The 17,738-nt window shown below is 45.9% G+C and overlaps 5 protein-coding genes across 8 annotated transcripts; 4 read left to right on the top strand and 1 right to left on the bottom strand.

The window, feature by feature from the left end:
* The first annotated feature begins 15 nt into the window (after nucleotides 1-15).
* On the top strand, nucleotides 16-1,196 carry LOC120673505. The gene is made up of 2 exons (XM_039954357.1): nucleotides 16-998; nucleotides 1,175-1,196. The coding sequence occupies exon 1, from the start codon at nucleotides 33-35 to the stop codon at nucleotides 993-995; it is 963 nt and encodes a 320-aa protein (XP_039810291.1). The 5' UTR covers nucleotides 16-32; the 3' UTR covers nucleotides 996-998; nucleotides 1,175-1,196.
* A 3-nt stretch (nucleotides 1,197-1,199) lies between these two features.
* Nucleotides 1,200-7,191, top strand: LOC120673503 (pyruvate kinase, cytosolic isozyme-like). The gene is made up of 3 exons (XM_039954351.1): nucleotides 1,200-1,534; nucleotides 5,601-6,062; nucleotides 6,142-7,191. The coding sequence occupies exons 1-3, from the start codon at nucleotides 1,268-1,270 to the stop codon at nucleotides 6,952-6,954; spliced, it is 1,542 nt and encodes a 513-aa protein (XP_039810285.1). The 5' UTR covers nucleotides 1,200-1,267; the 3' UTR covers nucleotides 6,955-7,191.
* Nucleotides 7,192-7,402: 211 nt separating this feature from the next.
* LOC120673504 (E3 ubiquitin-protein ligase SIRP1-like) lies at nucleotides 7,403-9,856 on the bottom strand. Of its 4 annotated transcripts, none has more exons than XM_039954354.1 (2): nucleotides 9,495-9,856; nucleotides 7,403-8,879 (listed from the first exon to the last, which is right to left on the bottom strand). In XM_039954354.1, the coding sequence occupies exon 2, from the start codon at nucleotides 8,810-8,812 to the stop codon at nucleotides 7,742-7,744; it is 1,071 nt and encodes a 356-aa protein (XP_039810288.1). In that variant the 5' UTR covers nucleotides 8,813-8,879; nucleotides 9,495-9,856; the 3' UTR covers nucleotides 7,403-7,741. The 4 variants fall into 4 exon arrangements, with proteins under 4 accessions (XP_039810288.1, XP_039810290.1, XP_039810287.1 ...); XM_039954356.1 differs by having other exon boundaries at nucleotides 9,333-9,850; XM_039954353.1 differs by having other exon boundaries at nucleotides 7,403-8,882; nucleotides 9,495-9,848.
* Nucleotides 9,857-10,517: 661 nt separating this feature from the next.
* LOC120674598 lies at nucleotides 10,518-12,373 on the top strand. Its single transcript, XM_039955756.1, has 5 exons — nucleotides 10,518-10,533; nucleotides 10,654-10,796; nucleotides 10,939-11,229; nucleotides 11,361-11,475; nucleotides 12,023-12,373. The coding sequence occupies exons 1-5, from the start codon at nucleotides 10,518-10,520 to the stop codon at nucleotides 12,073-12,075; spliced, it is 618 nt and encodes a 205-aa protein (XP_039811690.1). The 3' UTR covers nucleotides 12,076-12,373.
* Nucleotides 12,374-13,474: 1,101 nt separating this feature from the next.
* LOC120673506 (histidine biosynthesis bifunctional protein hisIE, chloroplastic-like) lies at nucleotides 13,475-17,317 on the top strand. The gene is made up of 5 exons (XM_039954358.1): nucleotides 13,475-13,761; nucleotides 14,830-15,075; nucleotides 15,166-15,261; nucleotides 15,340-15,488; nucleotides 16,893-17,317. The coding sequence occupies exons 1-5, from the start codon at nucleotides 13,543-13,545 to the stop codon at nucleotides 17,092-17,094; spliced, it is 912 nt and encodes a 303-aa protein (XP_039810292.1). The 5' UTR covers nucleotides 13,475-13,542; the 3' UTR covers nucleotides 17,095-17,317.
* The last annotated feature ends 421 nt before the right edge of the window (nucleotides 17,318-17,738 follow it).

The following is a 17,738-nucleotide window of genomic DNA, read 5'->3' as shown; positions in this document are numbered from 1 at the left end:
GATACACGTTGGGATCTCATTATAGAACTGTTATGCATGTGATTCATTTGTATCCTTCAATCAAGAAAGTGCTTTTTAGAGTTGGGAAAGAAGGTAAAGGGGTTGAGGCATTAGGAGCTCAAACTATGCTCAGAGTATTTACCTCATTTGAGTTTGTTTTTCTGCTCCACATGATGAATGAAATATTTGGATACACAAATGACTTATGCAATGCTTTGCAAAAGAGGGAGCAAGATATTGTAAATGCAATGGATCTTCTTGAGCTCACAAAGTTGGAATTGGATGTTTTGAGAAGAGATGCTGGATGGGAAGAATTTATTAAGAATGTCACTTCTTTCTGTCAGAAGCACAAAGTTAAAGTTGTTGATATGGATGGAAAGTATATTCCTATTCAAAGATCAGCTAAGTTCTATAGAGGTGCCACAAATTACCACAGGTTTCATGCTGATATGTTTTTGGGTGTCATTGATAGGCAACTTCAGGAGCTGAATAGCAGGTTTGATGAGGTAAACACAGAGCTACTTAGATGTATGGCAGCATTCAATCCAGCTAATTCTTTTTCTGCCTTTGATAATGAGAAGTTGGTTAAGCTTGCCGGGTTCTATCCTCATGACTTTGATTTTCAAGAGAGGAACCAACTTCGTTTTCAACTACACAACTATATTAATGATGTGAGGAATGATGAGAACTTCAAAAATTTGAGAAGTCTAGCAGACTTGTCTATAATGCTAGTTAAAAGAGATATGGTTTCTCGGTATGACATTGTGTACAAACTTCTCAAATTGGTTCTAGTTCTTCCTGTTGCAACTGCTGGTGTTGAGAGGATTTTTTCTACAATGAACACTATCAAAAACAAGTTAAGAAGCAAGATGGGACATGATTTTTTGAATAATTGTTTGACCACATTCATTGAAAGGGAATTCTTCTTGCAAGCGAAGGATGAGGACATCATCAATTATTTTCAAGCTATGAAGGACCGAAAAGTTAACTTGTAATTTGTAAGCATCATTATCAATGCCATTTATTGTTTTAGTACATCTATTTTCTATATGTTGAACAATTTCAGAATTCAGATTATGAATAATTTATGTTGTTAGTACTAAATCATGTGCTACTAATATATATGTTGGGCTGTTAAAATTTTTTTCCACTACTTACAATTTTGAATACCAAGGTCCCAAATCCTGGGCCCGCCCTGCACACCACACACGCCGCACCTTCGCTTCCCCTTCGCCTCCGTCTCTCCTCTCCCCGCGCAGATCTAGCGATGGCGGCGGCGGCGGCGGCGGGCGGCGAGCCGGCGTGGGGGGAGGCGCCCGCGGGGCGGCGCCGGCCCAAGACCAAGATCGTCTGCACGCTCGGCCCGGCCTCGCGCTCCGTCGAGATGATCTCGCGCCTGCTGCGCGCCGGCATGTCCGTCGCGCGCTTCAACTTCTCCCACGGCTCCCACGAGTACCACCAGGAGACGCTCGACAACCTCCACGCCGCCATGGAGCGCACCGGGATCCTCTGCGCCGTCATGCTCGACACCAAGGTCCGTCCCCCCCACCCCACCCCGCTCCCTCCCTTCTCGATCTCCGCGGCCGCCTCGCGCCTCGTGCTCTACAGCCTGCGGTTCGCGACCTGTGATTTTCGGCGCTGCTTCCCTGCTTAGCCGTGCCGCCTGCTCCACTTAGTAGGTCTGTGCTGGCCTTCAGCATCTTGCGGCTTTCGGGGTTTCCCGTTTCAGTGGTTAGGGTTACTTCCTACAGTATGACTGTTTTAGCCCAAAATTGAAGTTCCCCTGCTCCAACTTTTGAGAGATCTTGACCTTAGATGTGATCTCTGGCTCCCCGCAGCCGTTTTTGGACGCTTCTATGTACTGTTGCTCGTTCGTGATTCCTGGGGCCGAAACCCCCACCATTCCTGTTAGTCGAACCCGAAGTGCCTTTGTCTGCTTGTGATTGCGTAGTCTGCTAGGACTCGCTTTTAGTTACCACAGGTTAATTCCGGCCTGTACCATTTAAGCTGCCAACTGTGGTCGACCAATTGAAATCTTTGAAGATCTGCGCATTGATGTCCACCGTCCAGCATTTTGCTCGCCTTACATGTGAATTTTGCATTTGAATGGAGCCACACCTTGTACTTACCACCGCCTGAATCAGCATTGGTTGGTTTGCTGGCGTCAATTTCATTGCGTTGTTGGCTGTGGTCCTCATCCCACAGCCACTTGTCCTGGGCTCCTGGCTATGTCTCAGCCTTAACTGAATTTTGTTCGGTTCTGGTCTGTTTTTGACCTGGGGGGCTAAAGTGTTAAGTCTGGTAGCATTGTATAACTGTCAAAAGTGCTGATGAAATTGTGAGAAATCGCAATATTGTTTTGAGAACTTCCATTCTTTTAATTCCGATGATGGAAGAAAATGCAGATAGTGAATTATGTTGACTAATTGAGCAAATGAATGATGCTACGGAAAGGGGGACATCACAATTATTACATCTATAGTTTTATCTTTATGCTTTTCTTTGTTGATTTTTTATATGTTCTTCTGTCATTTACGTGACTCATAATTATTATTGTGAATGCATCCCTGATGTAAGTATAGTCATCTGTTGGGTCAATTTTCCGGCAGCACAATGGTATAAACTCATAAGCATCATATGAAACAATACCATACTGAATACAAAACTTATTTTGAGTCAATCTGTGGGGCTCTGTTTGCCATTATGTGAATCTGGCACCTTAGCCAAGGCTCTTGGCAATATTATTTAGTAATGGGCCTAACCTATTTCCAGCTATGCTTTTAGGGCATGGCAATTTTCCATAAGGCGATACATAAATAAGTCTGATCATTTTTATGTATGAGTAACGGAATAACGGAAGGAAGTGAACTTGTATAATTTTTGTCATCTTTTATCTGCAAGATAGAAATATGCTTGTAAAATCAATTTGGGCTCTGTGGTATAGAATCTTTATAATTATGAAGCACAGAAGGGTGGTTTTGGACAAGTTGGTGAGCAACTCAAATTGAACTTCCTATAGGGCAAGACCTTATTTAATCGAGATATCAGTGGGTGTGATTAACATAGATAACCTGTTCCTGTTTTTTTTTAATTTTTTTTATCGTTCAAGTGCTTGTGAACTCTCTGAAGGCAAGTTGGCTTCTTTTATATTGTTCTTCTCACCTTACACTGTCCAAACTTGCAACCTATCCATAAGTCAACCAATACATGTCAGTCTAGCTTGCATACTTGCTCCCCTAATGTATTGTGAACAATGAGTATCATCATCGATCTCCAATAGGTTTATGTCAGCAATTGATCATGGTCAGATTTAGGGTTGGAGCAGCCACCCATATTCAAACACAATTAGTGCCGAACAGTGTTCAATCTTGTCAGCTATTGTTTAGCTCCCTTTGTGTTTATGTTACCTTCACGGAATTTATTATGTTTCTTTGTCCCCTTGACCTTGAGGGCAGATGGCCTCAGTTAGCTGTATAGTTTCCTGCATGAAACGCGCAGCAGATCCAACTTGCAAACCCTGAGGCCTTATTTTGTAGTTGTCATTCAGGAAGTGAAAAACATGTAAATATAGCTTATAGTTGAATTCCCCCTGTAATTCTCCCTTTACCACTGTAGGGAGCTGTCAACTAGTGGGACTCTTTGCTCGATACGAATAGGTATTGGGCATACTGTTTATTCAACCCTGATCTCTAATCGCACATCTGCAGCAGGCCTGATAGTTTGCAGGCCTGATAGTTTGGATGGGATGAAATGGTTTAACTAACAGTATTTTAACTCAGCACATTACCTCATATGACCAGCCAAACCACATCCCTACTTGCATTCCCTTATCCTGCCCCAACTAAATGGGCTTTTGTTCCATGGAGTTATTCTAACAACCAATCCAATAAACCCTCTTAGCTAGTCAGTAGCTTTGAACCCAAAATTTACATTATTGTCATTGCAGATCTGACATAGTACAGCTTACTGAACTTAGAAAAGGTTGGCAGCAATTAATTTTTAAAATATTTGTGATTGGTTTATGAAAGTTGATCCAGTAATAATAATTTTCAGAAGCACCATTTGTGGATAACATTAACATAGGTGTAGTGTAGTTACCCTTTGTTGCTACTCCATGACTCTGTTGGATCAATGTTTTGGTATTCTTAAAGTAAAGGCTATGATCAAACTTGAGCATCGACCAATACTATGCATGTGCAGTAAAGGTTTGTTGTCGTACCAAAATGTGCCTGATTTGTACATGGTTTGTGCTGCTTTGGTAGAGCATATCACTGATTTTATTTGATTTGTTTGTATCAGCTGTGATAAGATTCAAATCTAGTTTACATTTAGACATGTACTGACAAATAGAAGTCATCAGGATGTGCCATCCTTGTATTTTGTTGTAGAAAATTGCAGTATGCATGGTTGGTTGGGTTGTAGTGTTAGGGCGACGCTGTTTGAGGCCTTCTTTTCTTTCTTAATCGGAACACACATCTTCAGTTCATCTTTCCTGTGAGTTGTGAGCACATTCTACTATGATATCCAATAGTAAATTTTCCATGCATGGACATCTTAGTATAAACAGCTTGCTAGTCTGTAAAAGGAAACATAATTGTCACTCTTATATTGCATGAGCTGTGTGGCTTATGAATTATCTCTGGGTTCACTTTTTTTTTTTTGCCGTTGCGCAATTGTGTCTCGGGCTGGGCATTCGGGATCAGTTCGGTTCCTCGGTTCCTACATAAATTCGGTTCTCGAAAAATAGGAACCGATCGGTACTTTTTCTAGACAAGAACCAAGGAAGTTTGGTTTCGATACTAACCGAACTAACAGAGTTGTCGTGGAGAAGGTGTCGTCGCCTGGGGCAAGCTCGCCGGCCGCCATCGCTGTCACCGTCGCGCAGGCCCGCTGGCCGCCGTCGTCCTCGCACATCGCCGGCCGCCGTCGCCCTCGTGCGTCGCCGGCCGCCGTCATCTTCGATCCGCTGCCTCCCTGCCTCCGCGTCCGCCCTGCCAACGCTGCCCTGCCTCCGCGTCCGTGGCTCTACGCACGTCCGGGCACCGGCGACGGGAGCTAGGCTCGTCCGCGCGCCCGCGCCAGGAGTTGGAGAGGGGGCGGTGTGGTGGGGACGACGAGGTGGCTTGGTGGGGAGGGGGCGTGGGCCGCCGGGCCTACTGGAGAGTGGCAGGGGCGGCGAGGTGGGGAGGAGGGCCGGACGCCGCCGGCGACAGGGGTTGGGGCGACAGGGCGAGTCGCGGCCTCGCGGGCGCGTCGAGGGTGGGGGTCTGGGGGGCGCCAGCTCGGGTGTGTGGGCGGGTGGGAACTGGGAACAGAAGGAAGGAGGGATGTGGGCTAGGGTTTCTACATGGGCCGGTTCAGATTGGGCCTAGGTGGGCCAAATTTCGGTTCTTCGGGGGAACCGAGCTTAAGAACCGAAAATACCTGTAAACTTCGGTTCCTCTCATCATGGAACCGAACAGGAACCGAACTTTTTCGATTTTGGTTCTCGGTAAATTCGGTTCGGTCCTCGGTTCTCGGTTTATTTTGCCCACCCCGAATTGTGTCATATAGTGTATATTGGTCAATATCTTCATGCCATCTACTGATATATATTGCAGGGTCCCGAGATCCGAACTGGATTTTTGAAAGATGGGAAGCCTGTTCAATTGAAGAAGGGTCAAGAAATCACAGTTTCCACAGATTATACCATTAAGGGTGATGAGAAAATGATATCGATGAGCTACAAGAAGCTTGCGGTGGATCTGAAACCAGGCAGTGTCATATTGTGTGCTGATGGTACCATCACTCTTACTGTGCTTCACTGTGATAAAGAGCAAGGCTTGGTTCGCTGCCGTTGTGAGAACACTTCTATGCTTGGTGAGAGGAAGAATGTTAATCTTCCAGGAGTTATTGTTGATCTCCCAACACTCACTGACAAGGACAAGGAGGATATCCTTAAGTGGGGTGTCCCAAACAAGATTGACATGATTGCCTTGTCGTTTGTTCGCAAGGGTTCGGATCTTGTGGAGGTTAGGAAGGTACTTGGCGAGCATGCCAAGTCCATAATGCTGATGTCAAAGGTATGGATATGGCATTCTCTTCTGAGTTTCGAGTTAATTGGTTTCTGAATTCAAGGTTATAATTAATTTGAATGCGCAGGTTGAGAATCAAGAGGGAGTAGCTAACTTTGATGATATCCTGGCAAACTCTGATGCGTTTATGGTGGCAAGAGGTGATTTAGGGATGGAAATTCCTATAGAGAAGATTTTCTTTGCGCAAAAGGTGATGATTTTCAAGTGCAACATTCAGGGCAAGCCTGTTGTTACTGCCACTCAGATGTTGGAATCTATGATCAAATCTCCTCGCCCTACTCGAGCAGAAGCAACTGATGTTGCAAATGCAGTGCTTGATGGCAGCGACTGTGTCATGCTTAGTGGGGAGACAGCTGCTGGAGCATATCCAGAGCTGGCTGTGCAGACTATGGCCAAGATCTGCTTGCAAGCGGAGTCTTGTGTTGACTATGGTGCTGTTTTCAAATCAATCATGGCCTCAGCTCCAATTCCAATGAGCCCATTGGAGAGCCTTGCATCATCAGCTGTCCGCACAGCGAACTCTGCCAAGGCAGCACTGATCTTGGTCCTGACCAGGGGAGGAACAACTGCTAGGCTTGTGGCCAAGTATAGGCCATCCATGCTGATACTATCTGTCGTGGTTCCAGAGCTGAAGACCGACTCCTTTGACTGGACCTGCAGCGATGAGGGGCCAGCAAGGCAGAGCCTCATTGTGAGGGGTGTGATCCCAATGCTTAGTGCCGCCACTGCCAAGGCCTTCGACAGTGAAGCCACTGAAGAAGCTGTCGGTTTTGCCATCGAGAATGCAAAGGCTATGGGGCTATGCAACAGCGGCGAGTCTGTTGTGGCCCTGCATCGGATCGGGACTGCATCCGTCATCAAGCTCTTGACTGTGAACTAGGGGACGGGGAAGGAACACCATTTTGCCTGGGTGTGATTTTTGTGAGTCTGCTTAAGCATACCAGCTTATCCACAGTTTTTGTTGCCAAAGATAGTGACTTTGGGTTTTGGTACCTTGGTGCTGTGAGAATTTATCATTTAGAGGTTAGGCATTTAAACAATCACCAACCAATATAGCTACTTATTGCTACTGCTACTATATTATTGAAACTTCATGATTGTTTCTCATGCTTGCTGATTACTTTTTGTTCCTTGGCTAGAAATCTGCTTGTTTATGCGTTTGCACAGATGATCAAATATCGATCGGTCTTCAGTAAAAAAAAAACAATTACCTGTTGACTAGCTATCTGGAGTAGAGTGCTGTTCCACTAACAGGCCTTTGAGCCGTTGACACCTCTGCCAATCGTTGAAGCTGCATACTGGCATAGTCAAATACATGTGGAGCGATGTGGCATGTTAACCTTTTCTTATATTCATAATAAAGATAAGTTTGATTATGATGCCGCTCATCAAACTGCCAGAAACCCAGATAAGCGCTCTGCAGAAACCATACTTGACTTGTAAGACGCTGCTAGCACCAGATTCACGCAGAAGGCAAGTTCATACACTTGCCCATATCTGTTCTTTGGTCGACCATGAGGACTGTATCACAGTGAATATTACATGAGCAAAACTAACACACTGAAAAGGGGCTCCAAATTTCCATGGCACCAACCCGGCATGCTTCCTCCCTATGTACACTGGCACCGATGGGCTTGACCAGCACCAGCAGCCATCATCGTCATTGCTCAATCCTCCCAATGCTGAGAGCTGCTGCTGCTGCTGCCGCCGGACGGCGAGAACATGCTGTTGAGCCACTGTATGGTCGCCGGCAGCCGCCTGTTGCTCTCTTCGGCGTCCACAACGGCAACGCCGATGCGCTCTGGCTCGGCATTGCCAGCAGAGCCTGCCCTGCCATCCCCGCCGCCGCCATTGTCGTTGCCTTCATGATCAGCATCGACGCTGACATAGCCACCGCCGTCGGGGCCACTGCCGCATGAGCTCTTGTTGTCGTCGTCGGCCGGCAGCTGGAACCGGCAGACGGGACAGGAGCTGTGCATCTCGAGCCATGGCACGATGCAGTTGGCGTGGAACCTGTGCCTGCAGGGCATCTCCCGGGCGCGCTCGCCAGGCGCGTAGTCCTCCAGGCAGACCGGACAGCTGGCCGCGTCGTCGCCGTTGCCCCCCGCGATCTCCACGGTGGGCATCGCCTCGACGGCCTCCTTCTTGGCCGGCGGCGTGCCCTGGCGGCCGGGGTCACCCTCGGTCAGCTGCTGCACCAGGGCGTCGAGGCCGGTGCCGAGGAAGTAGTCGCCCAGCGCCACGCCATGCTCGCCGCCGCCGCCAGCGGCGCCGATGAAGAGGCTCCGGCCGAAAGGGGTCAGCTGGTCGCCCTCGATGGCGACGTCGGCGGCCGCCTCCAGGCGCTGCAGCTGGCGCTCCCGGAGCTCGTGCAGGAGGCGCAGGAACGCGGTGACGCGGCGCCGGCGCCGCGTGAAGTCGTGCTCGTCCCAGTCGTGGAGGAAGCCACCGGGCTCCTGCTGGCGCCGGCTGCGGCGGCGGCGGACGGAGCTGTCCACCGTGCTGAGGATGGCGTGCGCCCAGATGGAGCTCGGGCGGTCAGCGCCGGGGTCCACCTCGGTCAACGCGCCGCCGCCTTCGCCGCCGTCGGCCGCGGCCGCGCTGTGGGCCGTCTCCATCTCCTCGAGGAAGCCGCTGTGGCAGTGCGGGCACTTCATCTCCGGCTCGCCCTCCGCGGGCCTCACCGCCACGGCGCACATGTGGCACCAGTACCTCCCGGCGCCCTCCGGCTCCGCCATTGCTGCTGAGCTCCTCGCGCTTTCCCCGCCAATGCAGCTACCGCTAGTTGTTCGGGGCAAGATTCAGCTGCTACAAATCAAGCAGGAAGGAAAGATCAGAGCCTTGACGCTACGCTACAATCAATCGCGAAATGTCTAATCAGTGATTGGGGAAACAAATTTTCGAGATTCGGCGGGCCAATGTCTCCCACTGAATGCAGGAATGGAGCATTTCTTGATGCGCTACAATCACAGATCGAATCATTTGCATGTTCTTGGGATACACGGATCAGATGCGGGATTCTTTGAAAGCTCGCAAAGACAAGGACACGCGCTCGTGCTAAGGTATCATTTACGCAAGAGCAAGGTCAAATCATCAGGCCATCAGGGAAACAGGAACAGGGCAACGGGATGTAACAATCTCATTGAATCCCCCCAAGATGTGGATCAAACAAGGTGAACACGAAGAAACAAGCTAAAGAAAATGCACATCACATCATGTAGCAAGTTCCATTAAAAAGAAAAAAAAATCCCAACCAACCTTTCTGCAAGATGAACATAAGTAGCACTCCAGAGTACCAGACACCACCCCAATCTGACGCTAATACCAGCAGCACGAACGGATCCAGGAGATGCACAGATTGGAGCAAAGAGAGGGGGGAAAGCGTGAAACGGAGCGAGCAAGAGGCAATCAATCAATCACCTTGGGGGCAGCAGGGCAGGGCCGGGCGGCGGGGGTCAGGGCATGTGGGGGACGGAGGTGGGGGAAGAGCAGCAAGGCCAGAGGGTCGGCCTCTCCTGCCTCTGCTTTATATTATCAGCGGCAGCATCCTCCTCCTCCACGCATCGATCACCACCTCGAGCTCCTCCTCCTCATATAATACGCCGGGGAGAAGGGGAACACATGTTCAGGGCAGCGATTAGGAGGGGGCTCCTGCCGTGCCCGCCTGCTCAATTATTGCGCTGGCCTTCTAATTTTAAGCTCCCCCCAACACCTGAATTCCTCGCTGTTCTTGTGATATAAAAAAAAGTTTTTCCCCTTCGGCTTCGGCTAAAAGTTCAGTGGTGGTGGCATTTCGCTTTCCGGCCAGCCCAGAAATAGGCGAGGATTCTGAAAAGGGCGAGAAATAAATAAATTAATTAATTAAAAAGAAATCTGTAAAAAAGTTGCGCTTGCTTCCTTGCTGATCATCACTGCATGTGGCCGTGATTCCGAGTGGTGGTGGGTGCCACATCAGCTGAATATTTTACGGATAGTTTTTTTGGTTCGCTTCATTGCTCGGTTGTGGTTGGTGGCTGGTGTTGATTTGTTATGAGAGAACAGTACTGCTAACTGGTTGGTAGCTGGTGGCTGGTGCTGATTTAGTATGAGAGAACAGTACTGCTGGCTGGTTGGCTGATAAGCCAAATGAACTTAGCAAATATATTTCTGAAAAGGATGGTTCTCTCTATCTGTGTGTATGTGAGTGTGAGAGAGAAAGATTCTGATGTCAGCTCTTACTCACTCATGGGTGCACTGACTGTGTTGCCACGACTCCTTGAGGATGTCACTGACTCATGGGCACTTTAGCATGGTTAGCCGCCTTGCTGGCGTGCGCCGGCAAAACGGTAGAGTTCCTTTCGATACTACTAAACGTATAGTACATTACATCCAAGACCGTCTCGTTTCAAATTCCAACTCGATTCGACAAGAATTGATGGGAAACAAACTGAAAATAAAAAGGAGATGGGCAAAGGATTTAGTATCTAGTGACCTGGTAAATATTCATTGCAAACCATCTTTTCGGTAGATACGTGAAAACCATTCGAAAATTTATAATTGCGAGTATCTAAAAGAGTTTCAAATGATGCGCATCCATAAGCGGGGCGGGCTTCGCCGCAAGCCCGCTGGGCAAACCCGCGCCATAAGCCCGTTAATCGCCGCAATTCAGCCCGCATAGATGAAGCAGCGCTACGCGGCTTGCCAACGGGGCCCAGCGGCGCCGCAGAGCCCGCAAAAAGAAGGGTTAGTTGGATCCATGCCACTACAACTTTTTGAAGTTGGATTTCATGTTGAAATCCATGCCATTGAGTGGCATGATTTTCAACGTGAAACCCAAATTCACGGAGTTGTGGTGGCATGAATCGAATTTTCCCCAAAAAGAAAGGGTACGGGAGAGAGAGGTCCGGGTTCGAGCGGTCGAGGCGGCGGCGCCGTCGAGGCCGTCCGCTTGCGCGCGGGTGTAGCACGCTCTAGCCATGGCATCACCGTCCGCTTGTGTGCCGTCGCCACTGGTTGCCGGCGGATCCACGCCTTCCCTCCTCAACCACGCCCCCTTCACCGCCTTCGAGCTCATGGTCTCCACCTTCCCTGTCGCCCGGAGCATGGTTCCTGGCTTCTCTCCTGCTGCCATCACTCCTACGGTCCTACCTTTGTTGCGGCACCCATCCCCTCCCAGGTAATTTCTTCCACCCAGATCTGAGGATAGATTGCAATATTTGACTTGGAGAATCTATCTTAAAATTTTACAAGAATGAAGGCCGGGGATGGGGAGAGGGGCCGCTCATGAGTTGCGAGTGGTGATTGCAGATACGGTCCTCGAATTTTGATGCTCCCGCTAGCAAGGTTGCTCTTGCCTCCGTTGGTCAAATCTTGCAACTGTTGGAAGGAGGACCACGGTTCTCCATGTTGTGGTATAGATTAGGTAGTAGGCACTAGGTTGTCTTCTACTTTCAAAGCTTGATTTTGTTTAGGTGCTCACTTTTCTGAAATTGGTTCAAAACGCTTTAGTAGGATACTATCATACTAGTAGTTTATACTCTATTGGCTTTTGTGGTGTTTCTCGTGCTTAATTAGACCCATATATACTGAATATATACTGAACAGCAAACTGAAATTCAAATGAAACAGCTCTCAGCTTTTGTACACTGACCCATTTAGATGTTTGATTAGGCTGTTGATTAAGTCAACTTTGCTTATGCATTATGATTTCAGTTTGTTTTCGAACAGTACTACTACATGAATTAGAGGATAACCAGTTTTGCTAACCACCACAAGAATTTTATAAGCTTAGAAAGACTTGTGAATCAGTCCAACCATATTGTATAACCATTGGTGTTATATAAGTACAAATCCACTGTCCATGCTCAAAACTGGCTGACCAGCTTATGTTTATGTAATATGCCAGTTTTGTTTTGACTAGAGATGTAGAGCTACTTTCTGAATGTGTTTGGTTTTTTTTCATGCTGCAGCTTATTATCACTTTGGTGGCCATAAGAGAGAAAGAGTGCTTGATGTCACTTAGGAGAGGCTGAGGAGCTTATCATCACTCTGGTGGCCAGTTGCTTATGAGTTGATTGCAGTGTGAAAATCATGCATAGCTGTCTCCACGTAGCTTTTAGCTTTTAGCTGAAAATGTCAAGAAAATCATCCATAGTTCTCCCACTTTCTATAGAATGTTGAATTAGCACATCCTGTAGTGAGGGGTTGATTCAGAGGTTCATTCGCAGATGCTTTCTATTTAGTTGTACCTATATATATTTACTGTTTGATACCACTTTATCTACCTAGAACTTGTTATACAATTCATTTTGATTTGCTGTACCTGCCTCCCTGGTACATGAAAGTTGAAGCGGCATTAATTGGCTTGCCTCCACTTTCGACAGCGTCCCTGTTTGTTTCCTTTTTACTGGTTGCTTCCTCTGGTAAAACGATGAGCACGTGGTGAGGACTTCCGCCTCGCTATGCGACATTCACATGGCGGGGAGGCACGCGGGCTGCCGCAATGCACCGCAAAAATTATGCGGCGGCATGCGGGTTGCTGCGTTGCTCCGCAAAATCTATCGCGGCGGGTGCGGACGCGGGCCGGGCAGCCGCAACCCGCCTCGCTTGCATCAATAATGCATACATTAAAAAATTAAGATTATGCATACTCAATTTAGAAAAATTCAAACAAAAATGATAAACTCAAAGTGTACGAGGCCCTAAAAGAAAAATTCCTATGAATTTGTCCTGTAGTGCACTTGCATAAGAAATTTGTTATTTTTATATGAATTTTTAGAGAATGATTTTGCATCTCAATTTTTGCCACAAAATATATTTCATGATGCGCAATGGATGTGTATCATTTGAAACTTTTTGAATACTAGCAATTATAATTATAATTTTTAAGAGATTTTTATATTTCCACCGAGAAGACGGTTCGCAACGAATATTTTTTGAAGAAGAAATAGAAAAGAAGAAAAAATGTGGAACCTACCATTTGTTGGACGTGAACGCACGTACGATTAGCGGCTCCGTTGATGTTCACTATCATTATGTTTGGTGAGGAGTTCTTCTAAACCAATTTTGTTTATATTGCTTCATAGCTAAATGTTGACATTATTGTCAAACGGATCGCAGGATCATATCGTTCAAACAGTTTTTTTTTTGCCACTAATAACCACAAAAACCACACCGGTTGGGGGCCGTTGAGCCGTTGTCCGTGTGTGTGTGACTCTAAGAGGAATACTTTTCAAAAAAAAAAAGACTCTAAGAGGAAGTGCCGGTTTTTTACCCGTTCATTTTTAAGAAAAAAAAAGGCTTTTGACTTGGTGGGCTGGGCCAGGCTTATCCCAGCGATCTCTCTCTGCGGGCTCAACAAGCAACCAGGCCCGCCTCAGGAGGCCTGGGCCCGCCACCTGACCAAAGCAGAGAGCATGATGACTCCCGAGTGACCAGGTCACGTCAAGCACTCACGCTCGAGCCGCGCGTGCCTGACCGACGGACGCAGATGGCGGCGGCTCCGGCGGCCGCACCGGCTCGCGCCCTCGTGTCCTCCTCCTCGTCCCCGAGCCGCGGCGTCCACTTCTGCAGTGGGACGTCACACCCCAACCTTCGCGCCGCCGCGGCCTCGGCTTCGGCCCCGGGATGGCGGCGCAGGGACCCGGCTGTCTCCGTGGCGGCCGGCTCCGCTCAGTCTGCGCTAGGAGCGCTAGCCGTCGACCCCAAGGTTTGGAATTGTTTTTTGCTTTTTTTTCTTTACTTTTTTGTTGCCATAGGTGCGAAATCAATTGGGGACTGGGGCGAACTGTGAGCACCAATGCTGGAACCGACGCAAGCCATTTTATGCATTTGTGATTTGTCTGGATAATTTATTAGAACCTGAAGCGCATACTCGTAGTCCTGAACTCCCTGATCTATCCTACTTTATGCATTTCGTCATCATTTGTAAATTGGTGATGTTGGAGATTTGATAAGTTGCTATTATAGTTGTCTACTGCATAACACGTTAAGAATGATGCAATTATCATTGCTGACTGCTGTTCCACCTAGTAAAGTGCTTCTGTTTTTTGGAAGGTAACCTCCGTAGCAGGTGATGTTTCACAAAAGTGAGGCTTTTGCAGTGCTTCAGATTTAAATTTCCACAAGTTTAAAGGAACTAAGGACAATCGGAACATTGGATCCTCCATTTTGTGCTTATATATAGACCAAGATGCATTTTTTCCCACAGAATATTCTCTTAAAATGCATTTTCTACTAAGACATTAATGCTGGTGGAGTTTATGTAAATATGTAATTGGTTTGGGCAATTATATATATCTCGTGCTTGCTTGGAGAATTTAGGGTTCATCTGTCTTTCCTTAACATGCAGACATATTCTTCTAACCTTTTGAATATCAATATCTTTCTGCTGTACACTCTGGTAGTAGGTAATACAGCTAATTCAGTTTTTTGCACTAGCACTGCTGATTTTGCACCATGCCACCATCAGCTGTGAATGGAAAGATAATCAGTCCGTTCGGATGGCTGGGCTGGTGGCTGGCTGGTGCCAGTAGCCCAGCCAGTGGAGGCAACCATCTGCCCATTCCCGGCACCAAAGCCCCATAAAAATTAAAATCCCCAGCTAGATTCAGCCCACCGGCCGAACGGCTGGGCTGGTCAGCCCAGCCAGATTCATCCCAGCTAGTCGTTTCTATCCATCAGAACAGGCTGACTATCTGTTTCTTCTTCTAAGATACAGTTTAAACTTTCATTAATGCCTAACATAGGTTTATTATTGTGCTTGTCAAAAAACCAGGTTGACACATTACTAGACAGTGTGAAGTGGGACAGCAAAGGGTTGGCCGTTGCTATTGCACAAAATGTGGATACTGGAGCCATTCTTATGCAGGGGTTTGCCAACAAAGAAGCCCTTGCAAAAACTATATCAACCAAGAAAGCTACATTCTTTAGCCGCTCGCGGTCTTCGTTGTGGACAAAAGGGGAGACATCCATGAACTTCATTAATGTGCATGACATTTTCCTGGATTGTGACCGTGATTCTGTAAGCATATCCTGCATCATGCATGAATACTTTCGCTTTGACATATGCGGGTACTAAATACGTTAAAGTTTTATTTCTCGTGAAACTTAGATAATATACCTTGGAAAGCCTGATGGACCTACCTGCCACACAGGAGCAGAAACCTGTTATTATACTTCAGTTTATGATGCTCTACAAGGTTCGAAGGTACCCATTATTAAGTTATCCTTTCCTGCAATAGACTTCTAGAAGTGATTATGGTTAAAATGTGATCTACCTTCTCAGCCCAACGAAGATAGGCAGGTCACAATAACCCTATACTCACTCGAAGATACGATTAGTAGACGGCAGGAGGAGGCGACTGATGGAAGTGGCAAGCCATCATGGACAAAAAAATTACTGCTTGATAACCAGCTGCTGTGCTCAAAAATACGGTCAGTAATTTTATGTTTCTTCTGATTTTTTGGTACTGTGTTATAAAAAGTGTCAATAAAATTAATGGTATGACAACAAATAGAAAAGCACGGAGCCTTTTCTCGCCCGGTTTACTAAGTTGTGCATTTTTAAAATAGACCAATGTGTTTGTTGATATCCTTATTATCTTGTGCTATATCTGTCTCCTTGCCATCTTTAGCTGTCCACGTATGTTTCTTTTACGGGATATCAGTTTGTTCCTGTGTATTCTTGCTGTCAATTTATTTGATAGTTCACAGTTTTGTTAACATATGGTTTTTGATTGTCACAGTGAGCATGTGTGCTCGGGTCAACTTCAATTTAACTGTTCATATTTTCTGAGGTGCAGTCGAATCAGTGGTTTTGGTCATAATATTTTTAGATTACAAAATGGTTGGTAACATTATGGAAGTAATTTTATTAAAGTAATAGGCCCTTCTCAGTTGTGATGAATCTAAACATTCAAAACTGTTTTGTGCATCAAGGATCACAAAGGTTCAACAGGGAACTTCCGCCAGCTTTAAATGTTTGTGGCACAATGGAATAATCCACTAGAGAAATCTCCTCCTGATTGTCATATTATGTTGCACGTTTTTGTAGCTTGATACCTCAGTTGTGTTTATTTATGATTCCATAGTACTTTATTCGATTGAAGAATTGATGGATTGACTTGGCACAACAGAATTAATTGGCATAGGAGACCAAAATATATAAAATGTGTGCAGTTGACTGTTTTGTGAATAAATGTATATATATTAAAGAATGGTGCCGCCATCAGCGTATTCCTAGTTTTAAACGTAAACAAGTATTTCTGGAGCTAATATCATACATTGTATGTGGTCCATATGATAGGACTGTTTAGTATACAGCAACTTAGTGATTTGTAAACAAAAAGGAATTGTGTTTATATTCATTTTTAGCTTGACTGTTTTGTCCTTAGCTATCTAACAATATAAATTCTTTAAATTCATTTTTAGCCACTCCTTTCAACAATTTCACATGGTAGAATGCACATGGAGAATAAAAGGTACCACGACAGATCTAGTCAGAACATATTTGCTTCCCAATCTGATACTCCGCATGTTAAAATGGTCCTAATGTCTGATTCTTCTCTTTATCCTTATTCGAAAACTTTTAATGCAATTATCTTATGTTTTTTTCTTATATAAATTAAATTTGGTATCATAAATCAGCAGTGGCAGGTGCTATGCAAGATATAACTCGTAGCATAGTTACAGTGTTTTTTTTTTCATTTGCCTCAACTAACAAGACACCCTGTGTGGCAGAAGAAAAAAAAAGATAACTCTTAGCATAGTTGCAGGCCTCATTCATTTGCCTCTGTGTCAGGATTTGTTTGTTAATTGCTCCTTTTGCATATTTTCCAGTGAAGAAGCAGGTGAACTGATCCAAACACTGCTGGAGAATGAGGACCAATCTCGCACGGCTTCGGAGATGGCTGATCTGCTGTACCATGCAATGGTGCTGCTCAGAGTCAAGGATGTGAAGATGGAAGAAGTCCTTGAGGTCCTGAGGAAGAGGTTTTCGCAGTCTGGTATCGAGGAGAAGGCCAGTCGCAATAAATCTTAGTGTGCTTAGATAATGGCAGATGACTTCTCCAATTCCCTGTTGTATTCCAGCACTGACTCCGAGTGTGAACTGTGGATTAGTTTTGTGTTTGATGAACAATAGCGGAAATGTTTTTTCCTTCTCCCAGAAGACTGAATTTGTGGGTACTGTTTTGATCTTGAAGACAACTGAGGCCCCAATAAAGTTGTCTCATATATAGACATGCAATTATGCACCCTTTTTTTGTATCTGGAATGCATTCTTTATCCTAGAGACTTAGAAATGCCTGGCTATTAAAAAACACAAAATTTGCTATGACTGAACCAGTGCATAATGGAGCACAAAGTTGAGGCAGTATAGTGAGCTCACTGGACTTGAGGAATAAGAGCAGCCACAACACGAGCAAAAGATGATGCGTGGATAGCAGAGTGAAGTTTTCGGTATCCATTTTGTTACTGTACTAAGGGGGTGTTTAGTTGGCGAAAAAGTTTGGGTTTGGGTACTGTAGCATATTTTTGTTGTTATTTGATAATTAATATATAATCTTGGATTAATTAGTTTTAAAAGATTTGTCTCGTCCTAATCAGTCAAACTGTGTAATTAGTTATTTTTTTCAACTGCATTCAATATTTCATGCATGTGTTCGAAGATTCGATGTGATGGGT

This window comes from Panicum virgatum, chromosome 5N, assembly GCF_016808335.1.
Source record: "Panicum virgatum strain AP13 chromosome 5N, P.virgatum_v5, whole genome shotgun sequence".
Lineage (NCBI taxonomy): Eukaryota > Viridiplantae > Streptophyta > Magnoliopsida > Poales > Poaceae > Panicum > Panicum virgatum.
The sequence above is the reverse complement of the archived record's forward strand: the minus strand, read 5'-3'. Positions and strand labels throughout refer to the sequence as shown.

Bases quoted from the DNA above. Each gene is read 5' to 3' on its own strand.
- LOC120674598 (XM_039955756.1), top strand. The intron at 11,230-11,360 runs GTAATTTCTTCC...TGGTGATTGCAG, and splicing joins CGGCACCCATCCCCTCCCAG to ATACGGTCCTCGAATTTTGA. The intron at 11,476-12,022 runs GTAGTAGGCACT...TTCATGCTGCAG, and splicing joins CATGTTGTGGTATAGATTAG to CTTATTATCACTTTGGTGGC.
- LOC120673506 (XM_039954358.1), top strand. From the start codon at position 13,543: ATGGCGGCGGCTCCGGCGGCCGCACCGGCTCGCGCCCTCGTGTCCTCC. The intron at 15,262-15,339 runs GTACCCATTATT...CTACCTTCTCAG, and splicing joins ATGCTCTACAAGGTTCGAAG to CCCAACGAAGATAGGCAGGT. The intron at 15,489-16,892 runs GTCAGTAATTTT...CATATTTTCCAG, and splicing joins CTGCTGTGCTCAAAAATACG to TGAAGAAGCAGGTGAACTGA.
- LOC120673505 (XM_039954357.1), top strand. From the start codon at position 33: ATGCATGTGATTCATTTGTATCCTTCAATCAAGAAAGTGCTTTTTAGA.
- LOC120673504 (XM_039954354.1), bottom strand. From the start codon at position 8,812: ATGGCGGAGCCGGAGGGCGCCGGGAGGTACTGGTGCCACATGTGCGCC.
- LOC120673503 (XM_039954351.1), top strand. From the start codon at position 1,268: ATGGCGGCGGCGGCGGCGGCGGGCGGCGAGCCGGCGTGGGGGGAGGCG. The intron at 1,535-5,600 runs GTCCGTCCCCCC...TATATATTGCAG, and splicing joins CCGTCATGCTCGACACCAAG to GGTCCCGAGATCCGAACTGG. The intron at 6,063-6,141 runs GTATGGATATGG...TTGAATGCGCAG, and splicing joins CCATAATGCTGATGTCAAAG to GTTGAGAATCAAGAGGGAGT.